Source organism: Geotrypetes seraphini, chromosome 4 (genome assembly GCF_902459505.1).
Source record: "Geotrypetes seraphini chromosome 4, aGeoSer1.1, whole genome shotgun sequence".
Taxonomy (NCBI): domain Eukaryota; kingdom Metazoa; phylum Chordata; class Amphibia; order Gymnophiona; family Dermophiidae; genus Geotrypetes; species Geotrypetes seraphini.
This window is the reverse complement of record NC_047087.1, coordinates 105,834,937-105,855,306: the sequence shown is the minus strand read 5'-3', so window position 1 is coordinate 105,855,306 and position 20,370 is coordinate 105,834,937. Positions and strand designations below refer to the sequence as shown.

General features: G+C 42.5%; 1 protein-coding gene across 6 annotated transcripts in view; it reads right to left on the bottom strand.

Moving 5' to 3' along the window:
- STXBP5L (syntaxin binding protein 5 like) overlaps positions 1 to 20,370 on the bottom strand; it is an 815,959-nt gene that overhangs the window by 339,675 nt on the left and 455,914 nt on the right. For all 6 annotated transcript variants that reach the window (XR_004539193.1, XM_033941651.1, XM_033941652.1 and 3 more), the window contains one exon: positions 7,207 to 7,247. Coding sequence is in view for 5 of the 6 variants with exons in the window: in XM_033941651.1 (XP_033797542.1) it covers positions 7,207 to 7,247 (41 nt within the window). In the remaining variant the exon portion in view is untranslated. The remainder of the gene's footprint in view (positions 1 to 7,206; positions 7,248 to 20,370) is intronic.

Genomic DNA, 20,370 nt, shown 5'->3' with positions numbered 1-20,370 from the left:
TTTCTTGGTAAAATACTATGTCTGGGTGGAATTGCTCAGTATATCGGAGTATTTTGCATCTTTTAATCGGATTATTAAATCCTTTCACATTTAATGAAAAGCAGATAAGAGACATATTATCCTCTGATTGTGATGTACTCGGATGCAAGGATAAGCAGATGGGAATAAAAATTGAGAATATTGCAGACCTGTTGCAAATGTATCACAGAAGTAAAATAATTCATAATGTGATGTACTCTGGTGCCAAAAATGCACAGTTGGGTAGAGAGCAATGTAAATATGGGCTACCAACCCTTAATACAAATATCCACATGTGTGATGTACTCTGGTGCATCAGGAGACAGCCTGGGTAGAATTGGAGCAGCTACCCTCAGAAAAGATAAAGTGAACTCCCTTAATAGCTGATGGATTAATTATTAGAAGATATATCAGTATGACCAGTATAAACAAGTAAAGAAATGATTCAGTATGACATATGATCAAAAATATGGAATGTTGAGCACAGCAGTCTAACAATCTGGAAGTAACACAGAAGTGGCGTATAAACAGGAGTTTGTGTCTTCAATAAACCATAATAAGCTGACTGCTGCTATATTGTATTTGGGCATTATAGATTACATCAGATATATATACATGGTGGAGACTATCATGACAATGAAAATTATGATATACTGCAGCTGTAACAATACTATAACAGAAAAATAGCATAATTAAATATAGATATAGGCTTAAGGTAATTAATATAAAAAGTAAACTTAATAAAACCATTGACAAATACAGCATAACAGAAACAATCTGTCACTAGCACATGTGCTGGGCATACGAACAGCATAGAAGAGTGAAAATATAATAATAGTGTGCTCATGTGCATGTAGTGATAGTGCTGCCATTTGAACTCTATAAATAATAAGTACCGAAGGTAAACAGAAAGAATAATACACTTATATATAACATGTGAAATCGTATACTTCAGGATGCATAGGACACCTGCAAGAATGAAAATGTTAGTAAGGGGAGAAATCTACCTTCTCTCCATGGGTTAGTGAGTAGAAAGAGTAGAACACAAGGTTAATCGAAACCAGCATATTTTAGGATAACTAGAAAACATCAATTTATAACCAGAATGTAATACAAGCTACATAGTTACACCATTTGCAGGTAAAATTACCAGAAACGGGAGCACGTTAGAAAATGAGCAGTGAAAAAACGGCTCAGTGAACAATCACTCATGAGGTTCTAAAATATGCTTGTAAAGTCAGGTTTTGTCAATAGATGTCGGATGCACATTTTCGATGAATTCAGCAAGGTCTGCAGGGTTGGTGTAATCCTTAGTTGAATTGTTGTAAGTGACCCGCATATGTGCAGGGTAGAGGATCCCATGCTTAGCACCCATCGCTGTTAATTTAGGCCTGAAGGCGAGGAGTTGTTTTCTCTTATTTGCAGATTCCTTTGATAGATCTGGAACCAAAATCAACTTATTGCCTTCAAAATTTATAGGCGAATAGGTTTTTGCTTTCTGTAAAATCAATTGCACATGGGATTGTCGCAGCAGTGACTACAATAGGCCTCGGAAAACGATTATGGCGCGCCATGTTGAGGAACTCTGTATGCAGTATCAAAGACAAGCTTTGTATCTGCAGATATTTTAAGTAGCTCAGGAAGCAGTGCCGCCAAAAAATCAGTAAGATTGCAAGCCTCTCTCCCTTCCGGAAGGCCTACAAATTGAAAACTGTTCCTCTTCGCCCTATTTTTCGCATCTTCCAGGGCCAGCTCCAGTTGAGAAATACGCTGCGTCTGCTTGAAAAGTAATTTTATGGAATCTTCTGAGGTTTGCACTTTTGCCTCCAACCTTTCCGTGTGCAGTTTAACGTTGCTGAATTCCTCTCTTAAAGTGGTGAGTTCACCCTTCATTTCTGTTATATCTTGTTTGGTATCCAGTAATAGATTACGAATGGAACGGAGTTCCTCAATAATGGAGGCCGAGGAAACTTCTTCGTTTTTGTCATCGCCATTTTTTTTGCGGTGTAGAGGGTTCCGTATTTTTACGCTTACTGGGTTTTGTGGCGGACATAATCCAGTGCTGGATAATATTTGTAAGGTCGATGAAAGAATAAATGAAATGGATGTTTTCTTGGGTTATATATATTTTATTGCTGGAGCTCAATCACCATGCGTCCATTCTCGTTGATGCTCACTAGCGCCCCCAAAGAAAAAATATCTTAAAAAACCCCCCGCAGAGCAGAGACACTTCTGAGCAACTTGCTTGCAGAAAAAAACTGAGGGGGCAGGAGCAACTTCCAGTGAAGGAGGTAGAATTCTAAAACGATTGACAGCATTCTGCCAAATGACTTGTGGGTTCAGATGTTTAACCCTACTTATGGTTCAGGACTACTAGACATATTGCACTAGAATGAGAGTTATAAGATTAATAGGCTCTTCTTGCACCTCAACACATCAGTTACCGCAAAATGTCTAAAGCCCTGACAAACTAAAACTATATTAAAATGTTTTGGCATCACCTTAGTAAGGCCAATACACAAACCCGGGACCTTACCATATCATAACAGCACTAACTTCAAGAACTCAAACAGCAACAACCTTATGCACTGTAAATATTACACTAGATCCTAAAATTCAAATACAGCACCCAGTGAAAAAACAGAACAATGGGATTGCTGCAAGAATGCCACACCTTGGTCATACACGCAAGACACAGACGGACCCTCAACAAACATGAAACAAGGGACTACAGATCAGTAATTGAGATATGAAGGCAAAAATCTTAAGTGGAAACCTGAAAAAGTTAGACTCAACATACAAGTATATAGCAATACTAGAAAACCTTGAACAGCCCTTGTACATAGCAATACTAGAAAACCAGAAATCAAAATACAATATATCAACGGATATGCATTTCCAGTGATTAGCATATTCCAATTAATAAATTCAGAATGAAATACTATTTTCTACCATTGTTGTCTGAGTAGCAGACTATGGACTTTTCCTCCAGGAACTTGCCTAAACCTTTTTTAAACCACTGTTAAAACATCCTCTGGAAATCATTTGATTTAAAACAGTCAAAATATGAGCAAATGCTTTTTTCTACCTTTGTTGTCTGGACATTTTATTTTTCCATCATGTTGGTTCCAGTTTACCTTTTCTGCTGTCCTGTCTTCTTCTAATTCTTCTTCAAGTGGCTGCTGTACATTTGTGTTTTCTCCTTTCTTCTATTTCCTTACTGCACCTGCCACTGACATATTTATCATTCCTTTTAGCTCTTTTCTGCCTCTTACCCTTCTCTATTTTTCAGCTACCTATCAAGTTTATTGTGTATTTCATTAATCGCTTACTCAAATTTCTAAGCGATGAACATTTCTTTAAAATTACAAATAATACAGGGGATAGCAAAAACTAATAGACACTGAACCAAACATAACAAAGTGATGACTAACAATATAAACAGTAAAAAACAAAGGGAAAAAATGGGTAAAGAAATACAAAATTGTTAATAGAAAAGAAGACAATTATGGTAAAAAACAATAGAGAGGGAATAGACAATAGCCTTATAAGAGGTTATAGAGATAAGCTGGAACTCCTAAGTATCAAAAGCATCTTTAAAAAGAAAGCTTTTTAGTTTGCTTTTAAATTTATCTAAGCTGTTTTCTTCTCTAAGATAAATAGGGAGGGAGTTCCATGTTTGAGGAGCTGTAACAGAAAAAATAAATTGCCGCCGTGTGTTAATAACTTTGAGTGAGGGCGTAACTAATAAATGTTGATCGATAGACCTCAGTGATCACATTTTCATATTCTTTCAACCCTCCATTCCCCATCTCACTCCTTTCTCAATCCTTCTTTCCTTTTCATATTCAATTTATCCCTCTTTCTCCCCTTTCCACCTGCTGGTTATCTCTTCCTCCCTCTCATACACACCAATGTCCAACATCTCTTCATCCCCCCCATGCAGCATCCTCTCCTTTTCTCTGCCATGTTCAACATTTCTCCCTCTCTCCCCATGCATCATCTCTCTCTCTCCTCCACCCCACCCCATGACCATTTCTCCCTCTCCCCCCAAGCACTATCTCTCCTTCCCCTCCACCCTCATCATTTCTCCCTCTCTCACCCCTTCTGCAACATATTTCCTTTCTTCCCTCCCCCCAACCCCATTCATAAATATGTTCTTTCTTGCTTCAACGGGTCAGCAGCCATTCCTACTGTTGCCTGCCGCTAACCCAGAAGCCTCTCCTCTGCCGCGTCCCACCTGGATAGAAACAGGAAGTTCTGACATTGCAGAGGAGAGGCTTCTGGATTAGCAGCAGGCACCTGTAAGAATCGCTACTGCTACCCCAATGAAGGAAGAGAGAGAGCACTGCTGGGGCAACGGTGACTCCATATATGAATTGAGGAGGAAGGAGGGTAGTAGATCCACATGACATTGTGTACTAGAGAATGACACAGGGAAAAAATTTGTCTCCGTCACTGCCCCTTCCCTGTGACCACCGACCCTCTCCCCGCGACCACTGTCCCCGCCCCATACCCGCAACCACTGTCCCCGTCCCCACGACCACTGTCCCCCGCAGCATCCATACAAGCCTCAGTACTGCAATATTTAGCTTATTCCTTCCTCATAAATCAAAGTTCTGGCTCCTGAACTAGAGAAAGAGATGTTCAGCTGGCAGGGCTTTGTTTATAAATTTTTATCAACACAACTAATATACTACTTTATTCTAAAGCAAAAAAATAAATAAATAAATATAATTTTTTTTTTCTACCTTTGTTGTCTGGTTTCTGCTTTCCTCATCTCATTCATTTCCTTCCATCCACTGTCTGCCTTCTCTGTCTCTTCCATATGCTCTGTTACTGTGCCTCTCCCTTCCATCTCTCCATTCACCCCCACCTCAGTTGGTCTGCCACCCATCTTCTTCCCTCCGCTCTCCCCATAGTCTGGAATTTCTCTCTTCCCCATTTCCCTTCAGCGTCTGTTCCTCTCTACCCCACCTTCCCCAGTTCCCTTCAACATCTGTTCCTCTCCATCCCACATTCCCCAGGTCCCTTCAGCATCTGTTCTTCTCCACCCTACATTTCCTCCCTTTCTCCCTCCCTGCCCCTTACCTTTGGGGCAGGCAATTTCTAAATTTGCTTCCTATTAGCAGCCGGGAGTTGAAGTTGCGTGTGGCTGCAGGAAAGGTCGTCTCTGATGCAACTTCCAGTTGTGTCAGAGAGGACCTTTACGGCACCCACACGCGATTTCAATGCTCCGGCTGCTCGTAGGAAACAAATTTAGAGAAATTGCCTGCCGCGAAGGTAAGGAGCAGGGAAGGAGATGCTCAGGCGGCGTCAATCAGGCTCAAGCAGCGGCAGTGATTGGGCGGCAGCGATCAGGAGGGATGGAAATGCTTGGGTGGCAATTGGGTGGCAGAAGTGGCAGCTATCAGTATGAAGGGAGGGAGCACGATCGGTGACCGCACGCGTTCCCTCCCTTAACTGCGTAGACAAAGCCATTCACCGCTTCACGGGGCGGTGAATGGCCTTGTCCCCATAGCCGTGGTGAACACTGCTTTCCCCCCCCACTGTTTGGGCGAGTTACCTATGGCTGACTGCAGGTAACAGCCACCATGTCATTCTCTACTGTGTACCTCCCACCAGCAGAATGTGAACCCCTTGGGGTACATGTACTGTGTGTTGGGAACCTCTGAACTAGAGGCTGTATCTTATCCCATGCAGAGCTGTCTTAGAAATTCTGGGAACCTCTGGGGCACTGGAAAGTCTCACACTTCAGATTAAAACCCAAAATTAAGAAATAAATTGTAGAGCAGAAGAAGACACCTTCTCAACTCGCTTGCAAAAGAAAAACTGAGGAGATGGGGCACTGTCTACTGACACAAGGAGGCAGAGCAGAAAAGCTGTGAATGATTCCTTCTGCAAAACTCGCAGATAAAGGAGAATAACCCACTGGTCAAGACTCATGTTCCTTTTGCACTTGAAATACAGTAACTGTACTATAAACACAATTTGGAATTACAGTGTTCTCCCACGAATTCACGGTTTGCGAATCGTGGACTCGCTCATTCGCAGTCTGCTCCGACCGCCTCTTCCTGTAGTAAAGTCGGGCTACACCAACAAAGAGCTGCATGTCCTGATTGATGTAGTCCAACTTTACTACAGGAAGAGGTGGTCAAAGCAGACCGCGAGTGATTTTCTTCACCTGCTGGTGCTCCAGCTGCCCTCTCCTGCCTTACCTGCCTTTTGACAGGCCGTTTTTGAAATTCAGGGGGGTTCCTGGAACGTATCCCACGTGAATTTCGGGGAAGTACTATATATAGAAGTATGTTACAAGTATTTAGAAAGAGAAAGGGGATGGTATTTGATATACTGCCTTTCTATGGTTATACAATTAAAGTGGTTCACATTTATATACTAGCAAATATGGGGCAATGGAGGGTACTAACCATTAGGGTACTTCTCCAGTGAATTCTGGCATCTCAGTCTCCTTCCCTTCCTTCCCACCAAGGCTTGGCATTTTTCTTCTCTCCTTCCCTTCCATCTCTCCCTCTCCCTCCATGCTCTGGCATTTCCTTTCCCTCCCCTTCCTTCCTTCCTGATGGTCTGTCATCTCAGTCTCCTTTCCTTCCCCCATCTCCTGGCATCTCTCCTTCTCTTCAATTTCTCCCTCCCTCTCCATGCTCTGGTTTTCTCCTCTCTTTCCTTTCCCTCCCTCCCTCTCCATGCACCTCATCCCACCCTTCCCTTGGTACAGCACTGGCTAGACCCAGGGAAATTTGTAAGTAGGATCATGAAGAGGTGGTATTTTGCTGTCAGGGCAGGGCTTCATGTTATGAGGAATGATTTGAAGGGAACTTGATGAGGGGGAGGTAGAATTGCAAGGTGATGACGGGGGGGAGGGGTCATACCACAAAGCCATGTTATTTCTTGTCAGCCATGCTACTGGAGTGCTGGTAGCACAGCTGGAATTTAATTACCACCTCAAGAGAAAGAGTAAGTTCAGCTATGCTATCAGCAGTCATGACAGCTAGTGTGCAGCGGTACCAACCCATGACTGTCACAACTGGTCACATACCTACTCCCACATTAGGCAACTAATGTGGCAATTATTTTTAACACACAGACTCCTTTCCAAATGCAGCAAACAATAACACAGGCCTGCAATACTCCTTAACATAAAATGAAGAACCCTCTCAAAAAACTTACTGGCAGAAGCATCCCAAAACTTTATTGATCCATCTGCATGTCTAAATAAAATAAAAACAAAATAGATTAGAATTTAATTAAAACAAGGCCATTTCCAGTGTATGCTTTGTGGTTAATATGGATAAAAGATGACACGAGGCTATCAGGTTCAATTTTCTTACTTTGAAGCAGCTCAAAATAATCAAGAACAAATGGCAAGCTCTTTCATTTTTCCTAGTTTTTCTTTTCTTTTCTTTTCTTTCCTGAAAAGTCTGATTCAGTTGTCAAATGATTCCAATACAATTTTTACTGCTAAGCATTTCAAAACATTTTCTACCTCTTCACTGTACTGCACTAAGCCACAGCCTTCAGTTTTTCATATTCAAGGTTTCAAGGTTTATTAAATATTTGATGAATCGCTATATCTTTATACAAAGCGATGTACATAATAATAAAATAAATTAAGTTAAAATACATACAGTATATATAAACATTAGAAGTAAGACAAGACCAACAACAATTGGAAGGGAAAAGGGGTTAAAGTTACATCTGTTATATTGAAAAACACATTTAAGGAAAAAAACATTAAGGAGCAAGGGGATTCTTAAAACAAAAATTCATATAATAAAGTAAATTTTATATATTAAAAGCCTGTTTAAAAAGAAATGTTTTCAGGGATTTCTTGAAGGAGGAAATGTCTTTTTCAATTTTTATGTATCCTAGAGCTCCTATTCTGGAAAACACTCAAGAATCTTCCATTAATCTAAAAAGCATACATGTACTTTCAAATTATATTCCAAACAATGTACATTAACATTGGCGCTATCTACACTTTGGTCTAAAGCCCATCCAAAATTTGACCTCCTCAATTCCCTCCTGCTGCTACATTCAGTTGCTGCTGCTTCTCCAAACAGTAGCAGCAAAACAACACAGTTATGAGGTCACAGTCATCACCTTCCTGTTCTAGGGTAGAGCTGGCAGCTGCGCATATAGAAGCAGTGGTCCTATGACTGCTTTATGTTGTTATGCTACCACTGGTTCTGGGAAGCGGCTATGATGGCAGAGGGAGCAGAAGATAACATGGATGGACACAAAATGGGTGATGCTGGATGGGAGGAGAGAAAGGGGGAAATGTTGGATGAAAAGGGGAGAGAGGAAAAGAAATAACTGAAAGGTGAAGAGGAGAGAGTTAGTGGGGAATAAGAGGAAGGGAAACAGAAGAACTGGAATAAGGGAAAGAAATGGAAAGCTGTAGGTAGATGCAGTAAAAAGAGGGAAATTGAAAACTAAATAATACAAATGAATTAAATCTAGTCAGAAGCAGAAAAATAACTTGAAGAAAGCTGAAAGGAAAAGGAGAAATGTAGCAAATGACAGGAAATCCTGGTAAGAAAAATAGGAGAAGATGGAGGACAGCAGAAAACAGAGACTTCAACCAGCATAACTAGAAAAATGGCCAGACAATAAAAGGCAATAAAAATTGGACTAATTTTAATACATTTTTGATTAAAACTTGAAGAACATAAGAATTACCACTGCTGGGTCAGACCAGTGGTCCATCGTGCCCAGCAGTCCGCTCACGTGGAAGCCCTTTGGTCAAAGACCAGTGCCCTATTTCAGTCTAGCCTTACCTGCATAAATTCAGCAGGAACTTGTCTAATCCCTGAAGGGTGCTTTCCCCTACAATAGCCTCTGGAAGAGCATTCCAGATTTCTACCACTCCCTGGGTGAAGAAGAACTTCCTTTCGTTTGTACAGAATCTATCCCTTTTTAACTATAGAGTGCCCTCTCGTTCTCTCCACCTTGGAGAGGGTGAACAATCTCTCTTTCTCTAAGTCTATTCCCTTCATTATCTTGAATGTTTTGATCATGTCCCCTCTCTGTCTCCTCTTTTGAAGGGAGAAGAGGCCCAGTTTCTCTAGCCTCTCACTGTAAGGCAACTCCTCCAGTCCCATAACCATTTTTGTCACTCTTCTCTGGACCCTTTTGAGTAGTACTATGTCCTTTTTCATGTACGGCGACCAGTGTTGGACGCAGTATTCCAGGTGGGAGCGCACCATGGCCCAGTACAACGGCATGATAACCTTCTCCGATCTGTTTGTGATCCCCTTCTTAATCATTCCTAGCATTCTGTTTGACCTTTTCGCCACCGCTGTGCATTGCGCAGACGGCTTCATTGACTTGTCTACAAGTACTTCCAAGTCTCTTTCCTGGGGGGTCTCTCTGAGTACTGCACCGGACATCCTATATTCGTGAATAAGATTTTTGTTACCGACATGCATCACCTTGTACTTATCCATGTTGAACCTCATTTGCCATTTCGCGGCCCATTCCTCGTGCATGTTTATGTCTCGTTATAGGTCTTTGCAATCCTTTTTTGTCCTCATTACTCTGAATAACTTCGTATCGGCCACATATTTAATCACCTCACTCGTCGTACCAATTTCCAGGTCATTTATACATATGTTGATGAGCATGGGCCTGAGCATCAAACCCTGCGGCACTCCACTCGTGACGCTTTTCCAGTCCGAGTATTGTCCATTTACCCCTACTCTCTTTTTCCTATCAGCCAACCAGTTTTTAATCCACGTGAGTATATCACCCTTGATCCATGGCTCACAATTTTTTGAAGTAGTTGTTCATGCGGGACCTTGTCGAATGCCTTCTGAAAATCCAGATATTGTGACAATCCTGCATCCCCGAGGCTTGTCACAGAGAGATATAGAAGGATTTACAAACCCCGTGCAGAAGGGCTGACCAAGTCAGGAGCCGGGGAAGCACATCAGCTGACTATCCTGTAGACAGTGAGGAAAAAATGGAAGTGGGACAGAAAAGCTGCAACTTCCCTAATGCTGTCCTTAAGCCAGGCAAGAAAGTTCTGCCTTGCTGCCATCCAGGTCCTGTTAGGCAGAAGGCAGATCAGCAGGGTGTCTGGAGAGAAACGATTCAGGCAGAGGGAAGGAAACTCTCCCCCCTACAGCTTCAGGGGAGTGGTTTCTTCCCACAGCTTAAGCCGAGGCTCGGTAATGAGCTAGGGAGAACAGGGAGGAGTCCAAGGACGGAGGAAGTAACCAGAGAAGCCTGGGAGACAGGAGCAGGGCAGAGTCAAGGAGCCCCGTGGGAGGCTGTGCTGACCAGGAGACAGCCAGTGCCCCTTGCTCTGACTGATTGGGACATGTAAGAGGAACAGGTTATAAGTCTTCCTTTAGAATTATGTATAACTGAGCCTATGATGGTAGAGGAGAGTTATACTCTGTGTGAAACCCAGCATGAGCAGATGGAGATTTCTTAAAGAAATGTGAGTGCAGAGAAAAAGTTTATTTTGCCTACCGTTTCTCTGCTGTCACCCTGGAACCTGGGAAAATGTTATGGCAGAAGTTAAGAGTGCTGCAAACTGCCAAGTTTTTGTTCTGAGCGTATGTCTGTGTAAAGCACAAGAGCTTAGATGTTTTGTACCAACCGTAGCTAAGCTGTTTCAAACGCTGTGATGGAAAGCAGGCTGTATTACTCTGGTATCATATTTCCAAACCTCCGTGCATGCTCCCAGCTGTTAGCTACTTATCATAGCCAACTGTGGAATACAATTAACCTGCGTGCTTTGGAACTTGGGGAAAGCTAACTAGAATGGCTGCTCCGTTTAGCCTGCTTGTTACCTGCAGTGCAAACTTAAGGAAACAGATTTCCATATAGCTATTTTCAGCAGGACTTTGCAAGCTGAAAGAATTTTGGACTTTGAGGGCAGTAAGCCTATGTAGTGAACAGACTCTGGTGAAGAGAAGTGCTAGAACAGTGTTTCATTTGAAAACCCAGAGCAGTTTGACTTATGTTTGATTTTGAAGAATCTTTTTCTTTTGTGTAAAATTCATGCCACCGGTGAAACCAGGATTAGGTGATAGTGCTGAGGCCAGTGGCCTAATAAAGTCTACAACTTTTGCTGAAGCAATTCTGACTACTGAGTTGTCTGTAAACCAAGCACGCATCGGCTGTCCTAGGAGGTATCCTAGGGGTATCCTACTTGAAGGGTGGCCCTACTTCAAAGGGGCTCACGCCAGAGTGTCAGTTGTGAGTCACTACCTGGCTACCAAAAACCTCTCGGCCAGAGTACAGATGGTGACAATATGCAATGTCGAATGGGTCACCCTTGTCTATCTGCCCGTTTACTCCCTCGAAGAAGTGCAGTAAGTTTCTCAAGCAAGATCTTCCTTTGCCAAAGCATCAAATTGTGTCCGTCAAGGTGATCAATGATGCAGTCCTTTATCAGCACCTCTACCATCTTTCCCGGTACCGAAGTCAGACTCACTGGTCTGTAGTTTCCCGGATCTCTCCTCAAACCTTTCTTGAAGATCGGCGTAACATTCGCCACTTTCCAGTCTTCCGGAATCCTTCCTGATTTGATTGACAGATTGGCTAATAGTTGAATCAGTTCAGCTATACCCCTTTCAGTTCCTTGATTACCCTTGGGTGGATGCCGTCCGGTCCCAGGGATTTATCATTTTAAGCCTATCAATCTGCCTGCATACTTCTTCTAGACTGACCATCGACCCTGTCAGTTTCCCATCTTCGTTTCCTGTCGGCTTCTGGTATATTGGATATATCCTCTTCGGTAAATACAGACGCAAAAAAATGTGTTCAGTTTGTCAGCGATAGCTTTGTCCTCCTTTAGCACTCCCTTTATTCCATGGTCATCTAGCGGCCCCACTGCTTCCTTCGCGGGTCGTTTCCCCTTAATATATCAAAAGAATAGCTTAATTTTTTTTTTCCTCCTTGGCTATTTTTTCCTCATAGTCTCTTTTGGCCACTCTAACTGCCTTATGACCTGCTTTGATGTTGTTTGTAATTTTTCCAGTTTTCGTCCGTTTTTGTCCTTTTCCATTCCTTAAACAAAGTCTTCTTGTCTCTGATCGCTTCCTTCACTGCTACAGTGAGCAACGCCGGTGCCTTGTTCTTTTTCCTCTTGGAACTCTTGTTGATACGCAGTATATATAGATTTTGCGCCTCGGTGACTGTGTCCTAAAAAAAGGACCATGCTTGCTCTAGCGTATTTACAGTGCTTATCTTCTTCCTAATCTTTTCCCCACCATGACTCTCATCCCTTCCTAGTTCCTTTTTCTTAAGTTCAGTGCCGTGGCCGTCGTTCTGGATCGCTTTTTTCTTCCTGTGTCCAGGTTGAAGTGGATTATATTGTGATCACTGTTTCCCAGGGTCCCTTCTACTTCTATGTCTTGTGCTGGTCCTCGTAGTCCATTTACAATTAAGTCCAGAATTGCATTTCCTCTCGTATTTTCCTTGACAAGTTGTTCCAGGAAGCAATCACCTACAGCATCCAGGAACTTGGTCTCCCTACTGCAGCTGGAGGTGCCTAGGTTCCAATCCATCCTCAGATAATTGAAGTCGCCCAAGATAACTGTGTTGCCTCCCTTGAATTTGTGTTTAATCTCGTCCCTCATTTCTCCATCAGTCTCTTCGGACTGCCCTGGAGGTCGGTAGTAGATGCCGATCTTCGTATCCGTTCCATTTGTTCCCGGTATTTTGGTCCTTATTGTTTGTTTTCAGCGTGTTCTCTCCGGTAGACTCAATTCCCTCTTTTATGTATAGGACAATACCCCCACCTTTTTGACCTACGCTGTCTCTGCAGTACATCTTCTCAGTCACGGCACCACAAACGTAGAATTCTCTACCAATCCATTTAAGAGAAGGATGCTCATTGGATAGATCTTTAGTTTGGTTAGTCAGGCCATCTTCACTACATTCAATGTTTTTTTCTTCTTGCAGAGGTAGTCTTCTTTCTATTCTCTCCATTCTCTTTGGTTTTCTCCTTACCCTTCCTGCTGTTCTTCCCCTATTCGTCTTCTTTCCTTTTTGGTTCTGTAAGTCCTGTGTGTCTTTTGTACATTAGATATATGGTCCCCTTTAATGTTGTCAAATTTTTTTAAATCAATGTTCATCACTTTGAAATGTGATTAAGCAATTTATCAAATTTTAAATAAAACTTGAAGAAGGACCAAATGGCACTTCTACAAATCTCTTCTGGGTAAACTGATGAAGATTCTGCCGAGGAAGCAACAGCTCATGAAGGGTGAGCCTTTACCAAAAGAGGAGGTTGCTTTTTGGCTCCAATATAGATGGATAAAATAGCCATGCAGATCCATCTGGAAATGGTGGCTTTCAAAGCCGGTCTGCCCTTACAGACTGCACTTACCAACACAAACAGGTGATCGGACAGACAAAACTCATTCATGACCTCTAAGTACCTCAGCAAAAACCCTATCATGCTTGCTCGAACCCAAGGGTGTAAAAGCTGGTAACCACACCTCCTGCCTGACATGGAAACTAGAAACCACCTTCAGAAGAAAGGAGGAGACAGTACACAGGATCACACTTAATTCCGTAATCCAAAGAAAGAGATCCTTGCAGGACAAAGCCTGAAGTTTGGAAACTCTATGGGCCAACGTAACAGCCACCATGAATACCATCTTGATAGCAAGATCCATCAAAGAAGCCCAGCCAAACAGTTTGTAGGATGGACTAGCAAAACACCTTAGAATTAGATTGAGATTCCAAGTCAGAAATGGCTGACGTAACGGAGGGTGAAACCTCAACATGCCCTTCAAAAACTGGACCACATCCAGATGAGCAGCCAGCAAGCCCCCCAGGGGCTTAGCTGGACTTTCCTGCTTTGGTCCTATCTAAACTCTCAGGGAGATGACTGCAAGCCCCTTTTCCAGGCCTTCTTGAAGAAAGGTGAGTACAATTGGGATCAACGTCAAGCTCGGGTCTTTATTCTTCTGAGCACACCAAGTTTGAAAATACTTCTAAGCCTTAGCAAATGCTGAAACAGTCGACTTTTCTTGCTGGGCAAAATGGTAGCTATCATTCCTGTCTATGTGCTCAAAAGCCATGCCATAAGAACAAAGCCATCCGGATCCTGCAGGGATATGGAACCCTGCATGAGAAAGTGTGAGTGATACAGAAGTTTGAGACCATGATCTAGCTGCAGACAAACCAGGTTGGTGTACTACGGGTGCCTCGGCCAATCGGGTGCCACAAGAATCACTTGATCCCATGTGTCTTCATTCATCTCAGCAGAGAGCCAACCATGGGCCACAGAGGAAAGACATAGAGAAAGCCCTCCAATGGCCATGGCTGCACCATGGCATCCAGTCCTTCACTTTCCGGTTTGCAATGGACACTGATGCCATCAGGTCAAACATCAGGCATCCCCATCTTCCCACTATACTTTGGAAGGCTCTCTGGGACAGAGACCATTCCCCTGGATCTAGTTTGACGACTGAGATAATCTGTCCACATGTTGTCTACTCTTGCTAAGTGCACAGCTGAAAGCACCAGAAGGTGCTTTTCTACCCAGCAAAAGAGCAGTTGAGCCTCCTGCCACAAATGCATGCTTCTGGTGTCCCCTTCATGATTAACATAGGCTACCACTGTGGCATTGTCCAAGAATACTCAAACCGCCTTTGTTCATTCCCTTAGCAAAATAGACCCCCAGGTATTCTAGGTCTTGTATCATGAGCCAACTCTTCTGAAAGTTGACCACCCAGCCTAGTTTCTGCAGCAACTGGATGACCTGATACACTGCTTGGTGTCCCTCGGATTATGACTGGGCCTCATAAGCCAATCATCTAGATATGGATGGATTCAGATCCAGGGTTATCGTAGGCAGGTTGCCACAACCATCATCACCTTGGTAAAGGTCCGAGGTGCTGTCATAAGCCCAAAGTTAAGGCTGCAAACTGGAAGAGCTGTTGCAAGATGTGGAGCCTCAAGTATCTTCTGTGCTCTGGAAATATGGGAATATGAAGGCAGGCCTCTATCTAATCCAGAGAGGATAGAAATTCCCCATGTGCAACCGAGATGATCACTTACATCACCATTTCCATTTTGAACCAAAGAATTTTGAGGGCTGCATTGGCCACAAGTTCCAGACTGGTCTCCAGTCTTTAGAGCCTCTCTTTGGCATGATTAAGTATATAGAGTATCTGCTGGAGCTGAGTCAGACTCTGGAATAGACTCTATTCCACTATACCCAGCAATCTCTGAACAGTGGCTCCGACTTTGGCCTCTTTGTTAGGTCTCCCCACTGGAGAGTCCAGAAACAATTCTGAAAGAGACTGATAAAACTTGAGCTTTTACCTGTCTTGCAGAATGTTTAGAACCCGGAGATCTGTGGCAATGTCCATCCACTTCTCCAGGAATGCCAAGAGCCTTTCTTCAATCTATGGAGGGTCGGCCAAATGCTTATTATCATAACTGCTTCTTTGAGGTGGAACTAGAGCGAACTCCTAAAGATTGTGGTCGTCTAGCTCCACTAAACCATTGTTTGGTGCTCTGATAAGATCTTTGACTCAGGGGACCTCCAGAGAACTGACGATATCATCTGGAGGGAAGAAAATTAGAACGCCCCGGTCCCCTTGAAGACCAAGGCAAGGACTTAAGTTTATTGTCCTGCACATTAGCCATAAGATCATCCAGACTCTTACCAAACAATAATTGCCCCTTAAAGGGCAGTTTACTGAGGGTTGCCTTGGATGAAGAATCACCAGACCACTGTCTGATCCAAAATATCTGGCGCGCAGAAATAGAGTAAGCCGGCAGCTTGCTCACCACTCTGAATAAGTCATACAGGGCATCAGCTACATAGCCCACTCCGGAAATAAAAAATGGAAGATCCAAAAGCATAATGGTGACAGGATCATGACACAATTTGGAATGACAGGCTCTAGCGACAAAAGATGCCACTGCGGCTGCTCTCAAACCAGAGGCCATGGAATCAAAAAGTCTTTCCAGCACAAAATCGATCCTGTGATCTTGTGCATCCTTCACAGGGGAGAGAAGTGTGCTTGGTGACCTATACCACCAAGGAGTCCACTCGAGGGCAATGTTTGTTTACTTTTCCAACTATTAAGCCCTGTCGATACAAGATTTTTAGATAAACTGTTCAGCTTTCAGGCAGATAAAATGGATCAATGGCTAAGAACCATTATTTCTCAAGCTCACTCATATATGTCCTTCAGGAAATTATTAAAAACTGATCTATTCAAAAAATATGTAAGTTGATGTCCCAGATTATTTACTGGTAAATTATATATTGATCTCACAGCTAGTACATTTCTGCTGAATTTTATTGTTTTATAGCATAATGTATTTAAAGTTCAACTTTTTAAAATATCATATACTGATCTTATAGTTAGCACTTTTTGACTGAATTTTATGGAATTCAAATATATTGTATTTCAATTATCTATTCATTTATTGTATAATTCTAGTTCAACTTTTTAGAATATTGTATTTTTATTCATTGACCGTACATTTTTAGTATTATATGTGAACTGCCTAGAACTATATGGTAGGGCGGTATATAAAAATAAAATAATTATTATTATTGCTGGATAATTCTCCAAGCGTGGTGCTGGCTTTTGACTACCAAAAATTTCCGGCTAATCTGGATGTACCGGTACTCTGAAAAGCGCATCTCAGGCATGTGTTTCTGACTGTGGCTCATGCTAAAAATTTTTTTAAATGCACCATTCACATACATTATAGTATAGTTGTATACACTTCTCCCTCCATATTCCGGGGGGATGCGGGCAGACCATAGGCACAAATATGGAAAAATCGCAAATAACTTTTTATATGTTATTCGTGGTTTTTAGAAAACGTCATCGTTTTTATTATTGAAACCGCGAATAACTTTTCCACTATTATTCACGGCTTTTGAAATAAACCACAATTCCCAGCGATTCCCAAAGAATTAAGGGCTTGGAATGGGCAAGCAGCAATTCCCAGTGATCCAAAGAGAATTTAGGGCAAATAGAAGGCAAGCAGCGATTCCCAGCGATTTTCTCCATGCATACTGGGAAGAAGCCTTTTTCTCTATGGATGCTGAGAAGTAGGGAAGCAGCAATTTTGTGGGAGAAAGCATGGAAGCAGCAAATTTGTGGGAGAAAGCATGGAAGTAGCGATTTTCAGAATAAATGGTAAGCGAGGTAAGTAAAAGGAAAAATAACTTTAATGATGATGTAATTTTGGGGGCGGAGTCAGCAGCCCATCGGATTTTACCGGTGATATCAGAAAATCCAGCCCTGAGTCACCAACTGCTTAAGCTTCTTGCTGTGGCTAGAAGGATCCTAAATCTTCACCAGTTACACACATCCTTCCCTACAGCAACCGTAATTCTTTCCAAGACTAGGGGGATATCAATCAAGTTACAGGAAATATTTTTTCATTCAAAGAACAGTTAAGCTCTGGAACTCATTGCCAGAGGACATAGTAAGAGCAGTTAAACACAGATGGGTTTAGAAAAAGGTTTGGATAAATACCTGGAAGAACAGTCTATAGTCTGCTATTGAGACAGACATGGGAGAAGCCACTACTTGCCCTAGGATTGATAACATGGAATGTTGCTATTATTTTGTTTCTTCCATGTACTTGTGACCTGGATTGGTCAATGTAGAAACATGATACTGGACTAGATGGACCATTGGTCTGACCCAGTATAGGTATTCCTATGGTGAGATATTTCAGCAAAGTTTTAAGCAGAATCCCAAATGAATGTCCTGTTATACAAAATCTTTCTTCACAAAGGAGGTGGTGATTCCTCTAGCCAGAAAAGATTAGGTTCTTACCTTGGTAATCTTTCTTGTAAACCCTCACTCTATTCCTGAACACTCTGTTGGCAATCACATCTCGTGAGATTTCTTGTATGGTCCATTCAGTCTGCCCAATCTAATTCAATCTAAAAATTTAAGGGATTTTTTTTTTCTACTTCTTAGCTATTTCTGGGCAAGAATCCAAAGCTCTGTCCGGTACTGTTCTTAGATTCCAACTACTGAAGTCTCTATCAAAGCTCACTCCAGTCCATTTACACCTTCCCAGCCATTGAAGCCCTCCCCAGCCCATCCTCCACCAAACAGCCATATACAGATACAGATTGTGCAAGTTTGCCCAGTACTTCAATATTTACTATTTACTATTATTTTCTGATTCTAGATCCTCTGTGTTCATCTCATGCTTTTTTTAACTCCGTCACCATTTTCATCTCCACCACCTCTCTCAGGAGCGCATTCCAGGCATCCACCACTCTCTCTGCAAAGAAGAATTTCCTTACATTGTTCTTGAATCTACCATCCCTCAACCTCAAATTATGTCCTCTGGTTTTACCATATTCCTTTCTCTGGAAAAGATTTTGTTCTACGTTAATACCTTTCAAGTATTTGAATGTCTAAATACTATCTCCCCTGTCCCTCCTATCCTCTAAGGTATACATATTTAGGGCTTCCAGTCTCTCCTCATACGTCTTTTAACGCATACCTCCTATCATTTTCGTCACCCTCCTCTGGACCGCTTCAAGCCTTTTTGTGTCTTTCACCAGATACGGTCTCCAAAACTGAACACAATACTCCAAGTGGGGTCTCACCAACGACCTGTACAGGAGCATCAATACCTTCATTCTTCTACTGGTTATGCCTCTCTTTATACAGCCCAGCATCCCTCTGGCAGCAGCCATTGCCTTGTCGCACTGTTTTTTCGCCTTTAGATCTTCGGAAACTATCACTCCAAGGGCCCTCTCCCCATCTGTGCATATCAGCCTCTCATCTCCCAGCATATAAGGTTCATTCTGATTATTAATCCCCAAATGCATTACTCAGCATTTCTTTGCATTGAATTTTAGTTGCCAGATATTAGACCATTCCTCTAACTTTTGTAGATCCTTTTTCATGTTTTCTACTCCCTCTTTAGTGTCTAATCTGTTACAAATCTTGGTATCATCCGCAATAAGGCAAACCTTTCCTTCTAACCCTTCAGCAATGTCACTCACAAACATATTGAACAGGCTCATCCCCAGCACCGAATCCTGAAGGACTCCACTACTTACCTTTCCCTCCTCCGAGCGACTTCAATTAATCACCACCCTCTGGTGTCTATCTGTCAACCAGTTTCTAATCCAGTTCCCCACTTTGGGTCCTAACTTTAGCCCTTCAAGTTTGTTCAAGAGCCTCCTATGAAGAACCGTGTCAAAGGCTTTACTGAAATCTAAGTAAATTACATCTAGCATATGTCCTCGATCCAGCTCTCTGGTCACCCAATCAAAAAATTCAATCAGGTTCGTTTGACAAGATTTACCTTTAGTAAAGCCATGTTGCCTCAGATCCTGTAACCCATTAGATTCTAGAAGTTCACTATCTTTTCTTTCAGCAATATTTCCATTATTTTTCCAACAACAGAAGTGAGGATTACTGGCCTATAGTATGATACTTGTGGATGTACATAAGAACATAAGAATTACTGATGCTGGGTCAGACCAGTGGTCCATCGTGCCCAACTGTCCTCTCATGTGGCAGCCCGCAGGTCAAGACCAGTGCTCTAAATGAGTCCAGCCTCACCTTCGATTGTTCCAGTTTAGCAGGAACTTGTCTAACTTTGTCTTGAATCCCTAGAGGGTGTTTTCCCTATAACAGAATCCGGAAGAGCGTTCCAGTTTTCTACATTTCTTACGTTTTCTACGTTTCTTACGTTTGTATGGAATCTATCCCCTTTCAACTTTAGAGTGCCCTCTGGTTCTCCCTACATTGGAGAGGAATCTGTCTTTATCTGCTAAGTCTAATCCCTTCAGTATTTTGAATGTTTCGAATATGTCCCCTCTGTCTCCTCTTTTCAAGGGAGAAGAGACCCAGTTTCTCCAATCTCTCACTGTATGGCAACTCCTCCAGCCCCTTAACCATTTTAGTGGCTCCTCTCTGGACCCTTTCGAGTAGTACCGTGTCCTTCTTCATGTATGACGAACAGTGCTGGACGCAGTACTCCAGGTGAGGGCGCACCATGGCCCGGTACAGCGGCATGATAACCGATCTGTTCGTGATCCCCTTCTTAATCATTCCTAGCATTCTGTTCGCCCTTTTCGCCACCACTGCGCATTGCACGGACAGCTTCATCGACTTCAAAGTCTCTTTCCTGGGAGGTCTCTCCAAGTACCGCCCCGGACTTCCTGCATTCATGCATGAGATTTTTGTTACCAACATGCATCACTTTACACTTATCCACATTGAACCTCATTTGCCATGTCAATGCCCATTTCTCGAGCTTGATTATGTCACATTGCAGATCTTCGCAATCCCCCTGTGTCTTTACTACTGTGAATAACTTCGTATTGTCCTCAAATTTAATCACCTC